At 35.3% G+C, this 19,987-nt stretch overlaps 1 protein-coding gene across 1 annotated transcript; it reads right to left on the bottom strand.

Annotated features, from left to right (window-relative positions):
• Positions 1-505: 505 nt before the first annotated feature.
• Positions 506-9,047, bottom strand: bcap29 (B cell receptor associated protein 29). Its single transcript, XM_061924294.1, has 8 exons — positions 8,989-9,047; positions 5,846-5,948; positions 5,645-5,745; positions 4,787-4,934; positions 971-1,106; positions 807-903; positions 641-741; positions 506-575 (listed from the first exon to the last, which is right to left on the bottom strand). Exons 2-8 carry the CDS (start codon positions 5,935-5,937, stop codon positions 543-545), a joined length of 708 nt encoding a protein of 235 aa, XP_061780278.1. The 5' UTR covers positions 5,938-5,948; positions 8,989-9,047; the 3' UTR covers positions 506-542.
• Between the last annotated feature and the right edge of the window lie 10,940 nt (positions 9,048-19,987).

Below are 19,987 nucleotides of genomic sequence, written 5' to 3'. Positions count from 1 at the left end.
CAATTAGGGCACTAGTTGTCAGCGAACAATTAGGGCAAGAGTTGTCAGCGAGCAGTTAGGGCACTAGTTGTCAGCTAGCAGTTAGGGCACTACTTGTCAGATAGCAATCAGGACACTACTTATCAAATAGCAATTAGGGCGCTAGTTGTCAGCTCGCAATTGAGGCAGCAGTTGTCAGTTAGCAATTAGGGCACTAGTTGTCAGCGAACAATTAGGGCAAGAGTTGTCAGCGAGCAGTTAGGGCACTAGTTGTCAGCTAGCAATTAGGACACTACTTATTAGCTAGCAATTAGGGCGCTAGTTGTCAGCTCGCGATTTGGGCAGCAGTTGTCAGCTAGCAATTAGGGCACTAGTTGTCAGCGAGCAATTAACGGCACTATAGTGTATTATTTATATATCTTACTATTGCATAATGAAAAGTTTGATCGACAAGACAATGAAAACCTCATCCAGGATATATCAACAGGCTCCATCTACATCAGCATGAGGTCATTGATGTCAACATGTTCCAATCAGCCACAATCAATATCTTCCATTCTTTATTATTGAACCTTTTTGTCTGCGTCACTCAGATTCTGTGGAAGAGAAGAAGAAAGCATGAAGATGTGATGAAGACATCCACAGGAGACGTGGTCGTTACCTGCAGCCCGTGATGCTCCTTCAGCAGTCGCTCGTACTCCTTCTCCATCCCTCGTGTCTGCCTGCTCATGGCCTCCACCTGAGCGTGGGACTTGTGCACAGCTGCACACACACCTGACTTCTTTCATCCTACTCGGAAGAAAAGCAAAAAGAAAGTCTGCACTCACCCTCCTTTGCCATCTTTAACTGCCTGGACAGGCTCTTAGTCTCCAGCTGCAGTTGATGGTTTTCTTCTGCAATGATCTGTTCCTCAGCCAGAAGAGCCTGCAGACAAAGTCAGGCTGGAGCAGACGCCACGTTGACTTGCGTGCACCTGCTGATGTCACCTGACTTGTTTGAGCGCGCGGTTGTCTTCTTGATGACGATTGGCCGCTTGGGCGGCGCTCTCTGTCTGTGCCTGAAGACCCGCGTTGTTGTCCACGGTGACGGCCATCTGCTTCAGCAGGGTGACGACTCGCCGCGTGACACTGGGACATGAAATGACCTTTTTATGTCTGTCACAGCAGGAAAGGCCATATATGGACGTTTGCCAACCAGCTACCGCCTGAGTTTTCAAACGAGGAATCATTTGGAGTGCATGAGAAAGCAGCAACACTGCTTACAGTAGCCAACAATAATACTGCTGTTGAGTTCATTATTCATTACAAGCAACAGTATAGTAATGTTAATCAGGAGGTCGCCTACAGCCACGACTGCCAGTTTGCTACGTAAACTAGAACACGCTCATTGAATTAAGGCAGACATTTGAACATTTAAGGTTAATTAAAAGCTCTCTGAGACTCAATAAAAACTAATAATTAAGATTTCTAGTCTTAGACTTAGATTGGTCACATCTAGTCTTACACTCAAATTGGTCAAATCTAGTCTTACACTTAGATTGGTCACATCTAGTCTTGGACTTCGATTGGTCAGATCTAGTCTCAGACTTAGATTGGTCAGATCTAGTCTTAGAGTTAGATTGGTCAGATCTTGTCTTAGACTTGGATTGGTCAAATCTAATCTTGGACTTCGATTGGTCAAATCTAGTTTTAGACTTTGATTGGTCAGATCTAGTCTTAGACTTGGATTGGTCAGATCTAGTCTCAGACTTAGATTGGTCACATCTAGTCTTACACTTAGATTGGTATAGTCGTAGACTTAGATTGGTCTGATCTAATCGTAGACTTAGATTGGTCAGATCTAGTCTTAGACTTAGATTGGTCAGATCTAGTCTTACACTTAGATTGGTCAGATCTAGTCTTAGACTTGGATTGGTCAGATCTAGTCTCAAACATAGATTGGTCACATCTAGTCTTAGATTTAGATTGGTCAGATCTAATCTTAGACTTAGATTGGTCAGATCTAGTCTTAGACTTAAATTGGTCAGATCTAGTCGTAGACTTAGATTGGTCAGATGTAGTCTTAGACCCAGATTGATCACATCTAGTCTTAGACTTGGATTGGTCACATCTAGTTGTAGACTTAGATTGGTCAGATGTAGTGTCAGACCCAAATTGGTCACATCTAGTCTTAGACTTGGGTTGGTCAGATCTAGTCTTAGACTTAGATTGGTCAGATCTAGTCTTAGACCTAGATTGGTCACATCTAGTCTTAAACTTAGATTGGTCACATCTAGTCTGACTTCGATTGGTCAGATCTAGTCTTACAATTAGATTGGTCAGATCTCGTCTTACACTTAGATTGGTCAGATCTAGTCTTACACTTGGATTGGTCAGATCTAGTCTTAGTCCTAGATTGTTCAGATCTCGTCTTACACTTAGACTGGTCAGATCTAGTCTTACACTTAGATTGGTCAGATCTAGTCTTTGTCCTAGATTGGTCACATCTAGTCTTAAACTTAGATTGGTCACATCAAGTCGGACTTAGATTGGTCACATATAGTCTTACAATTAGATTGGTCAAATCTAGTCGTACACTTAGATTGGTCAGTTCTAGTCTTAGACTTAGATTGGTCAGATATAGTCTGACTTAGATTGGTCAGATCTAGTCTTACAATTAGATTGGTCAGATCTAGTCTTAGACTTAGATTGGTCAGATCTAGTCTTGGACATAGATTGGTCAGATCTAGTCTTAGACTTAGATTGGTCAGCTCTAGTCATTGACTTAGATTAGTCAGATCTAGTCGTGGACTTAGATTGGTCAGATGTAGTCTTAGACCTAGATTGGTCACATCTAGTCTTCGACTTGGATTGGTCATATCTAGTTGTAGACTTAGATTGGTCAGATCTAGTCTTAGACTTAGATTGGTCAGATCTAGTCTTACACTTACATTGGTCAGCTCTAGTCTTAGACGTAGATTGGTCAGATCTAGTCTTAGACCTAGATTGGTCACATCTAGTCTTAAACTTAGATTGGTCACATCTAGTCTGACTTAGATTGGTCAGATCTAGTCTCACAATTAGATTGGTCAGATCTAGTCTTACACTTAGATTGGTCAGATCTAGTCTTAGACATAGATTGGTCAGATATAGTCTGACTTAGATTGGTCAGATCTAGTCTTACAATTAGATTGGTCAGATTTAGTCTTACAATTAGATTGGTCAGATCTAGTCTTAGACTTAGATTGGTCAGATCTAGTCTTACACTTAGATTGGTCAGATCTAGTCTTAGACTTAGATTGGTCAGATCTAGTCTCAGACCTAGATTGGTCACATCTAGTCTTAAACTTAGATTGGTCAGATCTAGTCTTAGACTTAGATTGGTCAGATCTAGTCTTAGACTTAAATTGGTCAGATCTAGTCGTAGACTTAGATTGGTCAGATGTAGTCTTCGACCCAGATTGATCACATCTAGTCTTAGACTTGGATTGGTCACATCTAGTTGCAGACTTAGATTGGTCAGATGTAGTCTCAGACCCAAATTGGTCACATCGAGTCTTAGACTTGGGTTGGTCAGATCTAGTCTTACACTTAGATTGGTCAGATCTAGTCTTAGACTTAGATTGGTCAGATCTAGTCTTAGACCTAGATTGGTCACATCAAATCTTAGACTTAGATTGGTCAGATCTAGTCTTAGACCTAGATTGATCACATCTAGTCTTAAACTTAGATTGGTCAGATCTAGTCTTACAATTAGATTGGTCAGATCTCGTCTTACACTTATATTGGTCAGATCTAGTCTTACACTTAGATTGGTCACATCTAGTCTTAAATTTAGATTGGTCACATCTAATCTGACTTCGATTGGTCAGATCTAGTCTTACAATTAGATTGGTTAGATCTCGTCTTACACTTAGATTGGTCAGATCTAGTCTTAGACTTAGATTGGTCAGATCTAGTCTTACACTCAAATTTGTCAAATCTAGTCTTAGACTTAGGTTGGTCAGATCTAGTCTTACACTTAGATTGGTCACATCTAGTCTTGGACTTCGATTGGTCAGATCTAGTCTCAGACTTAGATTGGTCAGATCTAGTCTTAGAGTTAGATTGGTCAGATCTTGTTTTAGACTTAGATTGGTCAAATCTAATCTTAGACTTCGATTGGTCAGATCTAGTTTTAGACTTTGATTGGTCAGATCTAGTCTTAGACCTAGATTGGTCACATCTAGTCTTAAACTTAGATTGGTCACATCTAGTCTGACTTAGATTGGTCAGATCTAGTCTTACAATTAGATTGGTCAGATCTAGTCTTAGACTTAGATTGGTCAGCTCTAGTCTTAGATTTAGATTGGTCAGCTCTAGTCTTAGACTTAGATTGGTCACATCTAGTCTTAGACTTAGATTGGTCAGATCTAGTCTTAGACATAGATTGGTCACATCTAGTCTTAGACTTAGATTGGTCAGATCTAGTCTTAGACATAGATTGGTCACATCTAGTCTTAGACTTAGATTGGTCACATCTAGTCTTAATGGAGAGTAACTTGTATCTTAGCTACATTTAATGGAGAGTAACTTGAAGCTTAGCTTACTACATTTTCCAAGTAGCTCGCCCATCACTGGTTGAATGTGTCTTTTTTACCTACTGTTTATTTATCTTATTGTTTTTGTGTGTGTGTGTTTTTATTGTATTTACTTCTCTTGTGTTACTGCACAAGAGAAGTAAATAAGGGTTGCACCTTACGTCCTCGCATTTGTGCAGCGACAACAATAGCTGCTTGGCATACTGCCATAGAGGACCTTTAAACAGCCAGGAAGGAGAAGAGACTGACAGCCACAGGAAGAGAGAGAAGCCAGAGATGTAGAGGTTCCTCTGAGCTCGGAACAGCTTCAGGTGAAGGTGGTCCAAGAGATTGGCGTTCACCTGGGCTTCATGCATGGACTCGGGGCTGGAGTACTGGTGCACCTCACGAACTGCATCTGAGACAGGAACAGACTTAATCAACTGAAGCATGGTGGTGGTAGTATTATGCTCTGGGCCTGTTTTGCTGCCAATGGAACTGCTGCTTTACATAGAGTAAATGGGACAATGAAAAAGGAGGATTAAGTCCAAATTCTTCAGAACAAGCTAAAATCATCAGCCCGGAGGTTGGGTCTTGGGCGCAGTTGGGTGTTCCAATAGAACAATGACCCCAAACACACGTCAAAAGTGGTAAAGGAATGGCTAAATCAGGCTAGAATGAAGGTTTTAGAATGGCCTTCCCAAAGTCCTGACTTAAACGTGTGGACAATGCTGAAGAAATGTCAGAAAACCAACAAATTTAGCTGAACTGCACCAATTTAGTCAAGAGGAGTGGTCAAAAATTCAAGTAGAAGCTTGTGGATGGCTACCAAAAGCGCCTTATTGCAGGTAAACTTGCCAAGGGACATGTAAGCAAATATTAACATTGCTGTATGTATACTTTTGACCCAGCACATTTTCAGTAGACTCATAATAAATTCATAAAAGAACCAAACTTCATGAATGTTTCAAGTATGTGCTCCAATCACTCCAAAAATAAGGGTTGTGGAAATGATTGGAAACTCAAGACAGCCATGACATGATGTTCTTTACACGTGTATGTACACTTTTGATCGCGACTGTGCAAAACAAATCATAGTATGACCCGTCACTAACTCCCAGCACTTACCGAGGAAAAGAACAAGGAGGACCATAATCATGGTGAAGAAGCACTTGCTCCAGTAAGGGGACAACCACTTCCATATTCTCCAGCTGAAAACCAGGCGCCATCTGCGAGGGAAGGAAAGAACGTGGCGTTGTCAGACGTCTTTCATTTCATTCCTGAGTCCGCAAGCGCACATTGAACTCTGTGGTTTTTGCACCCCCCCACCTCGGTGCCGATATGAAGGGGACGCACAAGATGAGGTCGACGGCTATCTCTGCATAGAGGAAGAAGGCCACGGCCGTCCACTGGAGACTCATCCTGACCTGCCCTGGACATCACACACAGGTCATGAAGGAACATGCAACATCGCTTTTTCTTAGGAAACCCAAAAGCAGTGAAGTTGTCACGTTGTGTAAATGGTAAATAAAAAGAGAATACAACAAATCCTTTTCAACTTATATTCAATTGAATAGACTGCAAAGACAAGATATTTCATGTTCACACTTTTTTTTGCAAATAATCATTAACTTAGAATTTAATGGCAGATGTGGCATTTTTACCACTGTGTTACATGGCCTTTCCATTTAACAACACTCAGTAAAGGTTTGGGAACTGAGGAGACACATTTTTGAAATGGAATTCTTTCCCATTTTTGCTTGATGTACAGCTTAAGTTGTTCAACAGTCTCCCTTCTCATATTTTAGACTTCCTATTTTCAATGGGAGACAGGTCTGGACTACAGGCAGGCCAGTCTAGTACCCGCTGTCATGATCCGTGGTCGGATCATGTTTTGTTAAGTTATGTTTGGTTAGTTTTGGACTCCTTTTGTTATTACTTGTGCACCTGTGAGTTTGTTTCGTCACCATGGTTACTTGATTTTCACCTGCCTTGCACGCGCACCTGTTTCTCATCAGAGACGCTATTTAAGTCCACCTTTGTTCATCACTCGTTCTGCTTTCTTTGTTTTTGCATCACGCGACTGCCACGTAAGTTCGTTCTTGATTCTAGACTCAGCTAAGTTCCCTAGTCTGTGCTAAGTGTTAGCCTTAGCTTCCAGTGCGTTCGGCACCTCTTCCTGTCGGTTTGTTTTCTGTTTTGTACCAGTTTTGTGTTATTTTTCTATTAAATCAAGTCGTTACCTGTAAGTCCTGTCCGGATTCGTCCTTTGCTTCCTGGGAGAACAAAACCCCGCATCACCATGCGCACCACACGTGACACCCGCACTCTTTTACTATGAAGCTATGCTGTTGTAACAAGTGGCTTGGCATTGTCTTGCTGAAATAAGCAGGGGCGTCCATGGTAACGTTGCTTGGATGGCAACATATGTTGCTCCAAAACCTGTATGTACCTTTCAGCATTAATGGTGCCTTCACAGATGTGTAAGTTACCCACGCCTTGGGCACTAATACACCCCCATACCATCACAGATGCTGGCTTTTACACTCTGCACCTAGAACAGTCCGAATGGATCTTTTCCTCTTTGGTCCGGAGTGTCCAAAAACCATTGGAAATGTGGACTCGTCAGATCACTGAACACATTTCCACTTTGTATCAGTCCATCTTAGATGAGCTCAGGCCCAGCGAAGCCGGTGGCGTTTCTGGGTGTTGTTGATAAATGGCTTTCACTTTGCTTAGTACAGCTTTAACTTGCACTTACAGATGTAGCGACAAACTGTAGTTACTGACAGTGGTTTTCTGAAGTGTTCCTGAGCCCATGTGGTGATATCCTTTACACACTGATGTCGCTTTTTGATGCAGTACCGCCTGAGAGATACAAGGTCCGTAATATCATCGCTTATGTGCAGTGATTTCTCCAGATTCTCTGAACCTTTTGATGATATTACAGGGCGTAGATGGTGAAATCCCTAAATTCCTTGCAATAGCTGGTTGAGAAATGTTGTTCTTAAACAATTTGCTCACGCATTTGTTGACAAAGTGGTGACCCTCGCCCCGTCCTTGTTTGTGAACGACTGAGCATTTCATGGAAGCTGCTTTTATACCCAATCATGGCACCCACCCGTTCCCAATTAGCCTGTTCACCTGTGGGATGTTCCAAATAAGTGTTTGATGAGCATTCCTCCACTTTCTCAGTCTTTTTTGCCACTTGTGCCAGCTTTTTTGAAACATGTTGCAGGCATCTAATTCCAAATGAGTTAATATTTGCAAAAAATAACAACATTTTCTAGTTGGAACGTTAAATATCTTGTCTTTGCAGTCTATTCAATTGAATATAAGTTGAAAAGGATTTGTTTTATTCTCTTTTTATTTACCATTTACACAACGTGACAACTTCACTGGTTTTGGGGTTTGTAGTTAAATCCCCCAAATCCCTTAATAATATTAGTAGAAGAATATATGTTTATTTCAGGCTATAGTAGTTGACTCATTGGCACTGGAAAAAACATGAATTTATTAAGTGGACCCTGACTTAAACAAGTTGAAAAACTTATTGGGGTGTTACCATTTAGTGGTCAATTGTACGGAATATGTACTGTACTGTGCAATCTACTAATAAAAGTTTCAATCAATCAATATATTTATGGCAGTTTTTTGAGTGTGAAATATTATTATTATTATTATTATTACTTTAATTTTCTTTCAACTCTGACCAAAAGGTAGGAACTAACATTATGTCATTTTAAATCAAACTTGTTCTTTATGTTCTTTTATGTTCTTTACAAGTGTATGTAAACTTTTGACCACGACTGTAAGCTGCAGAAAAATATTAACATTTTACTTTAAAAACTGGCAGCTCAGTCACCAGAATTTTACAGTAAAAACAAGATTTTGGCGCGCTCAACCTTCCATATTGTTCACCTGATTCAAACCGTTCCAGTTTCAAACTGTTTAGCCTATTCGGGGAATCGCGGGCTTTCCCTTGAAAAATTCCAAAAATTTCCCAGATTTCCCAGAATTCCAGGTTTTCCGGGACATTTTTCCCGTTCAAAATGAATTGGCCATTTTTCAAACTTCCACCATTTCCACATTTTTCAACCGATTCAAACCATTCCACCTTCAACACATTCCACTCATCCTGGAAATTTTAACTACCATTTTTCCAATATATTAACACATGGATATTAATTATTTGCTTTGCTTTTGTCTTTCAAAACAATCTACTATCAGGCGTGTAATAATAATGCCAATATATTGAACTTGACAAGACAGTCAAGTTTCACACGATAGTTTTGTTGCAGATCCCAGTCCGGTAACGAGCGAGCAACAGCAGGTTTTTACTGCCTTTGGCTATTTATAGGCTGGCTCCGCTCGGTGTTCCAATTCCATTCTGATCATAGAGTAGAAGACATTTAAACACCACCATATAGCACAACTGTATACATGCATCTATTATATCACCTTTGACTTACCAGACCAAGTTGTGTGACCTCAGCTCGCCCAGAAAAGTCCACACACACACACACACACACACACACACACACACACACACACACACACACACACACACACACACACACACACACACACACACACACTCTTGTATTTCTTACCTTCTTGAGACCTCCGAATAATGCCTCCCTCTTTAGGCCCACCCTTTCTAGATATATAAAGATGTGTATTTACAACATTAATAATATATACATACTATGCAAATATACAAAAACTTGAAGTGAAAAATGAGTTGGAATTTCACAAGAAAAAGGTCACAATTTCACAAGAAAAACTTCGAATTTTGGCAGTTTTATAATAGAAGTCTGAATTTTACTCGACGCAAGTCAACATTTTACAAGAAAAACTGAACATTTGTGCAATATTATGATAAAAGTTGGAATTTTACTCGATAACAGTCGCAATTTCACAAGAAAAGCTTAACATTTTGGCAATTTTATGAAAAGAGTCGTGATTTCACTCGACAAAAGTCCAAATTTTATAAGAAAACTAACATTTTTTGTCATTGTAATAATAATCGGAATTTTACTTGGCAAAATTATGACAAAAGTCATAATTTTACTTGGCAAAATTATGACAAAAGTCATAATTTTACTCAAAAAATATCACTATTTTACAAGAACAGCAACATTTGCAATATTGCGATGCAAGTCAGAATTTTATATGACAAATGTCACCATTTTGCATTAAAAAGTAATCATTTGACATAAAAAAGTAATAATTTTACCAGAAAATATTGCAATATTACAGGAACAGAAATAATATGAGAAATTGTTCCCAATTTTATAAAAAGAAAGTCAACATATTGTGAGAAAAAGGCTGCTTTTAGTTAATTTATTTTAATTTTATTTTTTGTTTGTAATTGTTTTTTAATCTCCATTATTTACTTCAAGTTATTACAGTATGTCTGTATATTTTATTTTTTTTAAATTAATTTTGGCCAAAGGGGACGCATTTCCATTTCTTACACACACTTGTTATTTCATATGTTGGCCAGAGGGGGAGCACTTCACGTTTTTACACACACTTGTTATTTCATATGTTGACCAGAGGGGGAGCACTTCACATTTTTACACACACTTGTTATTACATATGTTGGCCAGAGGGGGAGCACTTCACATTTTTACACACACTTGTTATTTCATATGTTCAAATGAGCTGGAATTTCACAAGAAAAAGGTCACAATTTCACAAGAAAAACTTAGAATTTTGGCAGTATTATAATAAAAGTCGGACTTTTACTCAATGCAAGTCAAAATTTTACAAGAAAAACTGAACATTTGTGCAATATTATGATAAAAGTTGGAATTTTACTCGATAACAGTCGCAATTTCACAAGAAAAGCTTAACATTTTGGCAATTTTATGAAAACAGTCGTGATTTCACTCGACAAAAGTCACAATTTTATAAGAAAACTAACATTTTTTGTCATTATAATAATAATCGGAATTTTACTTGGCAAAATTATGACAAAAGTCATAATTTTACTTGGCAAAATTATGACAAAAGTCATAATTTTACTCAAAAAATATCACTATTTTACAAGAACAGCAACATTTGCAATATTGCGATGCAAGTCAGAATTTTATATGACAAATGTCACCATTTTGCATTAAAAAGTAATAATTTGACATAAAAAAGTAATAATATTACCAGAAAATATTGCAATATTACAGGAACAGAAATAATATGAGAAATTGTTCCCAATTTTATAAGAAGAAAGTCGACATATTGTGAGAAAAAGGCTGCTTTTAGTTAATTTATTTTAATTTTATTTTTTGTTTGTAATTGTTTTTTAATCTTCATTATTTACTTCAAGTTATTACAGTATGTCTGTATATTTAATTTTTTTAAATAAATTTTGGCCAAAGAGGACGCATTTCCATTTCTTACACACACTTGTTATTTCATATGTTGGCCAGAGGGGGAGCACTTCACGTTTATACACACACTTGTTATTTCATATGTTGACCAGAGGGGGAGCACTTCACATTTTTACACACACTTGTAATTACATATGTTGGCCAGAGGGGGAGCACTTCACATTTTTACACACACTTGTTATTTCATATGTTCAAATGAGCTGGAATTTCACAAGAAAAAGGTCACAATTTCACAAGAAAAACTTAGAATTTTGGCAGTATTATAATAAAAGTCGGAATTTTACTCAATGCAAGTCAAAATTTTACAAGAAAAACTGAACATTTGTGCAATATTATGATAAAAGTTGGAATTTTGCTTGATAACAGTCGCAATTTCACAAGAAAAGCTTAACATTTTGACAATTTTATGAAAAGAGTCGTAATTTCACTCGACAAAAGTCACAATTTTATAAGAAAACTAACATTTTTTGTCAATATTATAATAATAATCGGAATTTTACTTGGCGAAATTATGACAAAAGTCATAATTTTACTCAAAAAATATCACTATTTTACAAGAACAGCAACATTTGCAATATTGCGATGCAAGTCAGAATTGTATATGACAAATGTCACCATTTTGCATTAAAAAGTAATAATTTGACATAAAAAAGTAATAGTATTACCAGAAAATAGTGCAATATTACAGGAACAGAAATAATATGAGAAATTGTTCCCAATTTTATAAGAAGAAAGTCGACACATTGTGAGAAAAAGGCTGCTTTTAGTTAATTTATTTTTATTTTATTTTTTGTTTGTAATTGTTTTTTAATCTTCATAATTTACTTCCAGTTATTACAGTATGTCTGTATATTTTTTTTATTTAAATTAATTTTGGCCAAAAGGGACGCATTTACATTTCTTACACACACTTGTTATTTCATATGTTGGCCAGAGGGGGAGCACTTCACATTTTTACACACACTTGTTATTTCATATGTTGACCAGAGGGGGAGCACTCCACATTTTTACACATACTTGTTATTACATATGTTGGCCAGGGGGGAGCACTTCACATTTTTACACACACTTGTTATTTCATATGTTCAAATGAGTTGGAATTTCACAAGAAAAAGGTCACAATTTCACAAGAAAAACTTAGAATTTTGGCAGTATTATAATAAAAGTCGGAATTTTACTCAATGCAAGTCAAAATTTTACAAGAAAAACTGAACATTTGTGCAATATTATGATAAAAGTTGGAATTTTACTCGATAACAGTCGCAATTTCACAAGAAAAGCTTAACATTTTGGCAATTTTATGAAAAGAGTCGTGATTTCACTCGACAAAAGTCACAATTTTATAAGAAAACTAACATTTTTTTGTCATTATAATAATAATCGGAATTTTACTTGGCAAAATTATGACAAAAGTCATAATTTTACTTGGCAAAATTATGACAAAAGTCATAATTTTACTCAAAAAATATCACTATTTTACAAGAACAACAACATTTGCAATATTGCGATGCAAGTCAGAATTTTATATGACAAATGTCACCATTTTGCATTAAAAAGTAATAATTTTACCAGAAAATATTGCAATATTACAGGAACAGAAATAATATGAGAAATTGTTCCCAATTTTATAAGAAGAAAGTTGACACATTGTGAGAAAAAGGCTGCTTTTAGTTAATTTATTTAGTTTTAGTTTTTGTTTGTAATTGTTTTTTAATCTTCATTATTTACTTCAAGTTATTACAGTATGTCTGTATATTTTATTTTTTTAAATTAATTTTGGCCAAAGGGGACGCATTTGCATTTCTTACACACACTTGTTATTTCATATGTTGGCCAGAGGGGGAGCACTTCACATTTTTACACACACTTGTTATTTCATATGTTGACCAGAGGGGGAGCACTTCACATTTTTACACACACTTGTTATTACATGTGTTGGCCAGAGGTGGAGCACTTCACATTTTTACACACACTTGTTATTTCATATGTTCAAATGAGCTGGAATTTCACAAGAAAAAGGTCACAATTTCACAAGAAAAACTTAGAATTTTGGCAGTATTATAATAAAAGTCGACATTTTACTCAAAGCAAGTCAAAATTAAAACTGAACATTTGTGCAATATTATGATCAAAGTTGGAATTTTACTCGATAACAGTCGCAATTTTACAAGAAAAGCTTAGAATTTTGGCAATTTTATGAAAAGAGTCGTAATTTTACTCGACAAAAGCCACAATTTTATAAGAAAACTTCATTACTTTATTATAATAATAATCGGAATTTTACTTGGCAAAATGATGACAAAAGTCATCATTTTACTCAAAATAGTTGGAATTTTACTCGATTACAGTCGCAATTTAAAAATGTTGGCAATTTTACGGAAAGAGTCGGAATTTTACTCGACAAAAGCTACAATTTTGTAGGAACACTTTAAAATTTTGGCTATGTTACAATGATAAAAGGAATTTTACTTGGCAAAATTATGACAAAAGTAAAAAGATTTCACTATTTTACAAGAACAACAACAAAATGTGCAACATTGCGAAACAAGTCAGAATTTGATATGACAAATGTCACCATTTTGCATTAAGAAGTAATAATTTTACATAGAAAAGTCATTATTTTACGAGAAATTATTGCAATAATACAGAAGCAGAAAGAATATGAGAAATTGTTCCCAATTTTATGAGAAAAAAGTCGACACATTGTGAGAAAAAGACTGCTTTTAGTTCATTTATAATTTTTTTTTTTTTTTTTGTAATTGATTTTTAATCTTCATTATTTACTTCAAATTATTACAGCATGTCTCTCCATACATATTTTCCTTTTTTTATTTATTTATTTAATTTTGGCCAGAAGGAGTGCATTTCAATTTCTTACACACACTTGTTATTTCATATGTTGACCAGAGAAGAGCACTTCAATTTGAAAAATCCCGCCTTTTTGGGACCACCCTCATTTTGATAGATTTCACCACCAGGGGGTGCAAATGAGACATTCTCTATTAGATGCAATGTTATTGGGACCATGATTTATGTCATCACTTGTTCACACCTCCTCATATGGAAGCTACTTTTCCTTGTTGATGTCTCAAGAAAGGTAGAAATACAAGAACACACACAAACACAAGAAAAAGGTTACAATTTCACAAGAAAAACTTATAATTTTGGCAGTATTATAATAAAAGTCATAATTTTACACAAAGCAAGTCCACATTATACAAGAAAAACTGAACATTTGTGCAATATTATGATCAAAGTTGGAATTTTACTCGATAACAGTCGCAATTTCACAAGAAAAGCTTAATATTTTGGCAATTTTATGAAAAGAGTCGTGATTTCACTCGACAAAAGTCACAATTTTATAAGAAAACTAACATTTTTTGTCATTATAATAATAATAATCGGAATTTTACTTGGCAAAATTATGACAAAAGTCATAATTTTACTCAAAAAATATCACTATTTTACAAGAACAGCAACATTTGCAATATTGCGATGCAAGTCAGAATTGTATATGACAAATGTCACCATTTTGCATTAAAAAGTAATAATTTGACATAAAAAAGTAATAGTATTACCAGAAAATAGTGCAATATTACAGGAACAGAAATAATATGAGAAATTGTTCCCAATTTTATAAGAAGAAAGTCGACACATTGTGAGAAAAAGGCTGCTTTTAGTTAATTTATTTTAATTTTATTTTTTGTTTGTAATTGTTTTTTAATCTTCATTATTTACTTCCAGTTATTACAGTATGTCTGTATATTTTTTTTATTTAAATTAATTTTGGCCAAAAGGGACGCATTTACATTTCTTACACACACTTGTTATTTCATATGTTGGCCAGAGGGGGAGCACTTCACATTTTTACACACACTTGTTATTTCATATGTTGACCAGAGGGGGAGCACTCCACATTTTTACACATACTTGTTATTACATATGTTGGCCAGGGGGGAGCACTTCACATTTTTACACACACTTGTTATTTCATATGTTCAAATGAGTTGGAATTTCACAAGAAAAAGGTCACAATTTCACAAGAAAAACTTAGAATTTTGGCAGTATTATAATAAAAGTTGGAATTTTACTCAATGCAAGTCAAAATTTTACAAGAAAAACTGAACATTTGTGCAATATTATGATAAAAGTTGGAATTTTACTCGATAACAGTCGCAATTTCACAAGAAAAGCTTAACATTTTGGCAATTTTATGAAAAGAGTCGTGATTTCACTCGACAAAAGTCACAATTTTATAAGAAAACTAACATTTTTTTGTCATTATAATAATAATCGGAATTTTACTTGGCAAAATTATGACAAAAGTCATAATTTTACTTGGCAAAATTATGACAAAAGTCATAATTTTACTCAAAAAATATCACTATTTTACAAGAACAACAACATTTGCAATATTGCGATGCAAGTCAGAATTTTATATGACAAATGTCACCATTTTGCATTAAAAAGTAATAATTTTACCAGAAAATATTGCAATATTACAGGAACAGAAATAATATGAGAAATTGTTCCCAATTTTATAAGAAGAAAGTCGACACATTGTGAGAAAAAGGCTGCTTTTAGTTAATTTATTTAGTTTTAGTTTTTGTTTGTAATTGTTTTTTAATCTTCATTATTTACTTCAAGTTATTACAGTATGTCTGTATATTTTATTTTTTTAAATTAATTTTGGCCAAAGGGGACGCATTTGCATTTCTTACACACACTTGTTATTTCATATGTTGGCCAGAGGGGGAGCACTTCACATTTTTACACACACTTGTTATTTCATATGTTGACCAGAGGGGGAGCACTTCACATTTTTACACACACTTGTTATTACATGTGTTGGCCAGAGGGGGAGCACTTCACATTTTTACACACACTTGTTATTTCATATGTTCAAATGAGCTGGAATTTCACAAGAAAAAGGTCACAATTTCACAAGAAAAACTTAGAATTTTGGCAGTATTATAATAAAAGTCGACATTTTACTCAAAGCAAGTCAAAATTAAAACTGAACATTTGTGCAATATTATGATCAAAGTTGGAATTTTACTCGATAACAGTCGCAATTTTACAAGAAAAGCTTAGAATTTTGGCAATTTTATGAAAAGAGTCGTAATTTTACTCGACAAAAGCCACAATTTTATAAGAAAACTTCATTACTTTATTATAATAATAATCGGAATTTTACTTGGCAAAATGATGACAAAAGTCATCATTTTACTCAAAATAGTTGGAATTTTACTCGATTACAGTCGCAATTTAAAAATGTTGGCAATTTTACGGAAAGAGTCGGAATTTTACTCGACAAAAGCTACAATTTTGTAGGAACACTTTAAAATTTTGGCTATGTTACAATGATAAAAGGAATTTTACTTGGCAAAATTATGACAAAAGTAAAAAGATTTCACTATTTTACAAGAACAACAACAAAATGTGCAACATTGCGAAACAAGTCAGAATTTGATATGACAAATGTCACCATTTTGCATTAAGAAGTAATAATTTTACATAGAAAAGTCATTATTTTACGAGAAATTATTGCAATAATACAGAAGCAGAAAGAATATGAGAAATTGTTCCCAATTTTATGAGAAAAAAGTCGACACATTGTGAGAAAAAGACTGCTTTTAGTTCATTTATAATTTTTTTTTTTTTTTTTGTAATTGATTTTTAATCTTCATTATTTACTTCAAATTATTACAGCATGTCTCTCCATACATATTTTCCTTTTTTTATTTATTTATTTAATTTTGGCCAGAAGGAGTGCATTTCAATTTCTTACACACACTTGTTATTTCATATGTTGACCAGAGAAGAGCACTTCAATTTGAAAAATCCCGCCTTTTTGGGACCACCCTCATTTTGATAGATTTCACCACCAGGGGGTGCAAATGAGACATTCTCTATTAGATGCAATGTTATTGGGACCATGATTTATGTCATCACTTGTTCACACCTCCTCATATGGAAGCTACTTTTCCTTGTTGATGTCTCAAGAAAGGTAGAAATACAAGAACACACACAAACACAAGAAAAAGGTTACAATTTCACAAGAAAAACTTATAATTTTGGCAGTATTATAATAAAAGTCATAATTTTACACAAAGCAAGTCCACATTATACAAGAAAAACTGAACATTTGTGCAATATTATGATCAAAGTTGGAATTTTACTCGATAACAGTCGCAATTTTACAAGAAGAGCTTAGTATGTTGGCAATTTTATGAAAAGAGTTATAATTTTACTCGACAAAAGCCACAATTTTATAAGAAAACTTAAAAATGTTGGCAATATTATAATAATAATCGGAATTTTACTTAGCAAAATTATGACAAAAGTCATCATTCTACTCAAAAAATTTGGAATTTTACTCGATAACCGTCGCAATTTAAATATGTTGACAATTTTACGGAAAGAGTCGGAATTTTACTCGACAAAAGCCACAATTTTATAAGAAAACTTTAAAATTTTGGCTATGTTACAATAATAAAAGGAATTTTACTTGGCAAAATTATGACAAAAGTAAAAAGATTTCACTATTTTACAAGAACAACAACAAAAGGTGCAACATTGCGAAACAAGTCAGAATTTGATATGACAAATGTCACCATTTTGCATTAAGAAGTAATAATTTTACATAGAAAAGTCATTATTTTACGAGAAATTATTGCAATATTACAGAAGCAGAAAGAATATGAGAAATTGTTCCCAATTTTATGAGAAAAAAGTCGACACATTGTGAGAAAAAGACTGCTTTTAGTTCATTTATTAATTTTTTTTTTTTTGTAATTGATTTTTAATCTTTATTTACTTCAAATTAGTACAGTATGTCTCTATATACATATTTATCTTTTTTTTATTTCATTTTATTTTGGCCAGAGGGAGTGCATTTCAATTTCTTACACACACTTGTTATTTCATATGTTGACCAGAGGGGGAGCACTTCAATTTGAAAAATCCCTCCTTTTAGGACCACCCTAATTTTGATAGATTTCACCACCAGGGGTGCAAATGACACATTCTCCATTAGATGCAATGTTATTGGGACCATGATTTATGTCATCACTTGTTCACACCTCCTCATATGGAAGCTACTTTTCCTTGTTGGTGTCTCAAGAAGGGTAATCATTTTTAAAAGTAATAATTTTACAAAAACAATATTGCAATATTACAGAAACGGAAAGACTATGATAAACTGTTCCCAATTTTAAAAGAAAAAAGTCGACACATTGTGAGAAAAAGACTGCTTATAATTATTATTTTTATTTTTTGTTTGTAATTGGCTTTTAATCTTCATTATTTACTTTAAGTTATTACAGTATGGGATGAGTAAAAAAAATATTCAGTCTAAGGCTGGACTGCCGAGGAGGGGGTCCAGACTGAGACCAGAAAAAAAAAAAAACCTCAATAGCCATAGCACACACAAAAAAGTTACAAAGAATACACAAGACTTGCAACAGAGTCAATTTGAAGAATCTCTCCTTTTTGAGACCACCCTAATTTTTATAGATTTCACCACCAGGGGGTGCAAATGAGACATTCTCTATTAGATGCAATGGTTTTCCGTATTGGGACCATGATTTACTGTATGTCCTAACTTGTTCACACCTCCTCATATGGAGGCTACTTTTCCTTGTTGATGTCTCAAGAAGGGTAGAAATACAAGAACACACACACACACACACACACACACACACGCCGACCGAGCCAACAACAGCTGCGTATGTACGTCACACACACAACATTATTACATGTCAGTCTCCTGGGCATTGGACAGAAAGGACACAATGACTTCTTCTCAATCACACAAAAAAGAGGGCTCCATTGCAAGGGAATTGCAGCAGCTTGAGAAAAATTAAGATATAAACATACTAGATGAGGCAATTCCTTGCCTGTGAATGCTCCAATGCTGAAGTTAAACTGAAATCCTGTATATACATATATACCTACATATATATATATATATATATATATACCTATACTGTATATACCTATATACATATATACCTACATATATATATATACCTATACTGTATATCTATATACATATATACCTACATATATATATATCTATACTGGCTCACCTGCACTGGCTTCCTGTGCACTTAAGATGTGACTTTAAGGTTTTACTACTTACGTATAAAATACTACACGGTCTAGCTCCAGCCTATCTTGCCGATTGTATTGTACCATATGTCCCGGCAAGAAATCTGCGTTCAAAGAACTCCGTCTTATTAGTGATACCCAGAGCCCCCAAAAAAGTCTGCGGGCTATAGAGCGTTTTCTATTGGGGCTCCAGTACTATGGAATGTTCTAGCAGTAACAGTTAGAGATGCTACCTCAGTAGAAGCATTTAAGTCCCATCTTAAAACTCATTTGTATACTCTAGCCTTTAAATAGACCCCCTTTTTAGACCAGTTGATCTGCCGTTTCTTTTCTGCTCAGCCCCCCCTCTCCTTCGTGGAGGGGGCACAGGTTCGGTGGCCATGGATGAAGCGCTGGCTGTCCAAAGTCGGGACCCGAGGTGGACCGCTCGTCTGTGCATCGGTTGGGAACATCTCTGCGCTGCTGACCCGTCTCCACTCGGGATGGTCTCCTGCTGGCCCCACTATGGACTGGACTCTCACTATTATGTTAAATCCACTATGGACTGGACTCTCACACTATTATGTTAGATCCACTATGGACTGGACTCTCACTATTATGTTTGATCCACTATGGACTGGACTCTCACACTATTATGTTAGATCCACTATGGACCGGACTCTCTCACTATTATATTAGATCCACCATGGACTGGACTCTCACTATTATGTTAGATCTACTATGGACTGGACTCTCACTATTATGTTAGATCCACTATAGACTGGACTCTCACACTATTATGTTAGATCCACTATGGACCGGACTCTCTCACTATTATATTAGATCCACCATGGACTGGACTCTCACTATTATGTTAGATCCACTATGGACTGGACTCTCACTATTATGTTAGATCCACTATGGACTGGACTCTTACTATTATGTTAGATCCACTATGGACTGGACTCTCACACTATTATGT

The sequence above is a fragment of the Nerophis lumbriciformis genome, linkage group LG29 (assembly GCF_033978685.3).
Source record: "Nerophis lumbriciformis linkage group LG29, RoL_Nlum_v2.1, whole genome shotgun sequence".
In the NCBI taxonomy this organism is placed as follows: Eukaryota; Metazoa; Chordata; class Actinopteri; order Syngnathiformes; family Syngnathidae; genus Nerophis; species Nerophis lumbriciformis.
This window is presented reverse-complemented; position numbering and strand designations above follow the sequence as displayed.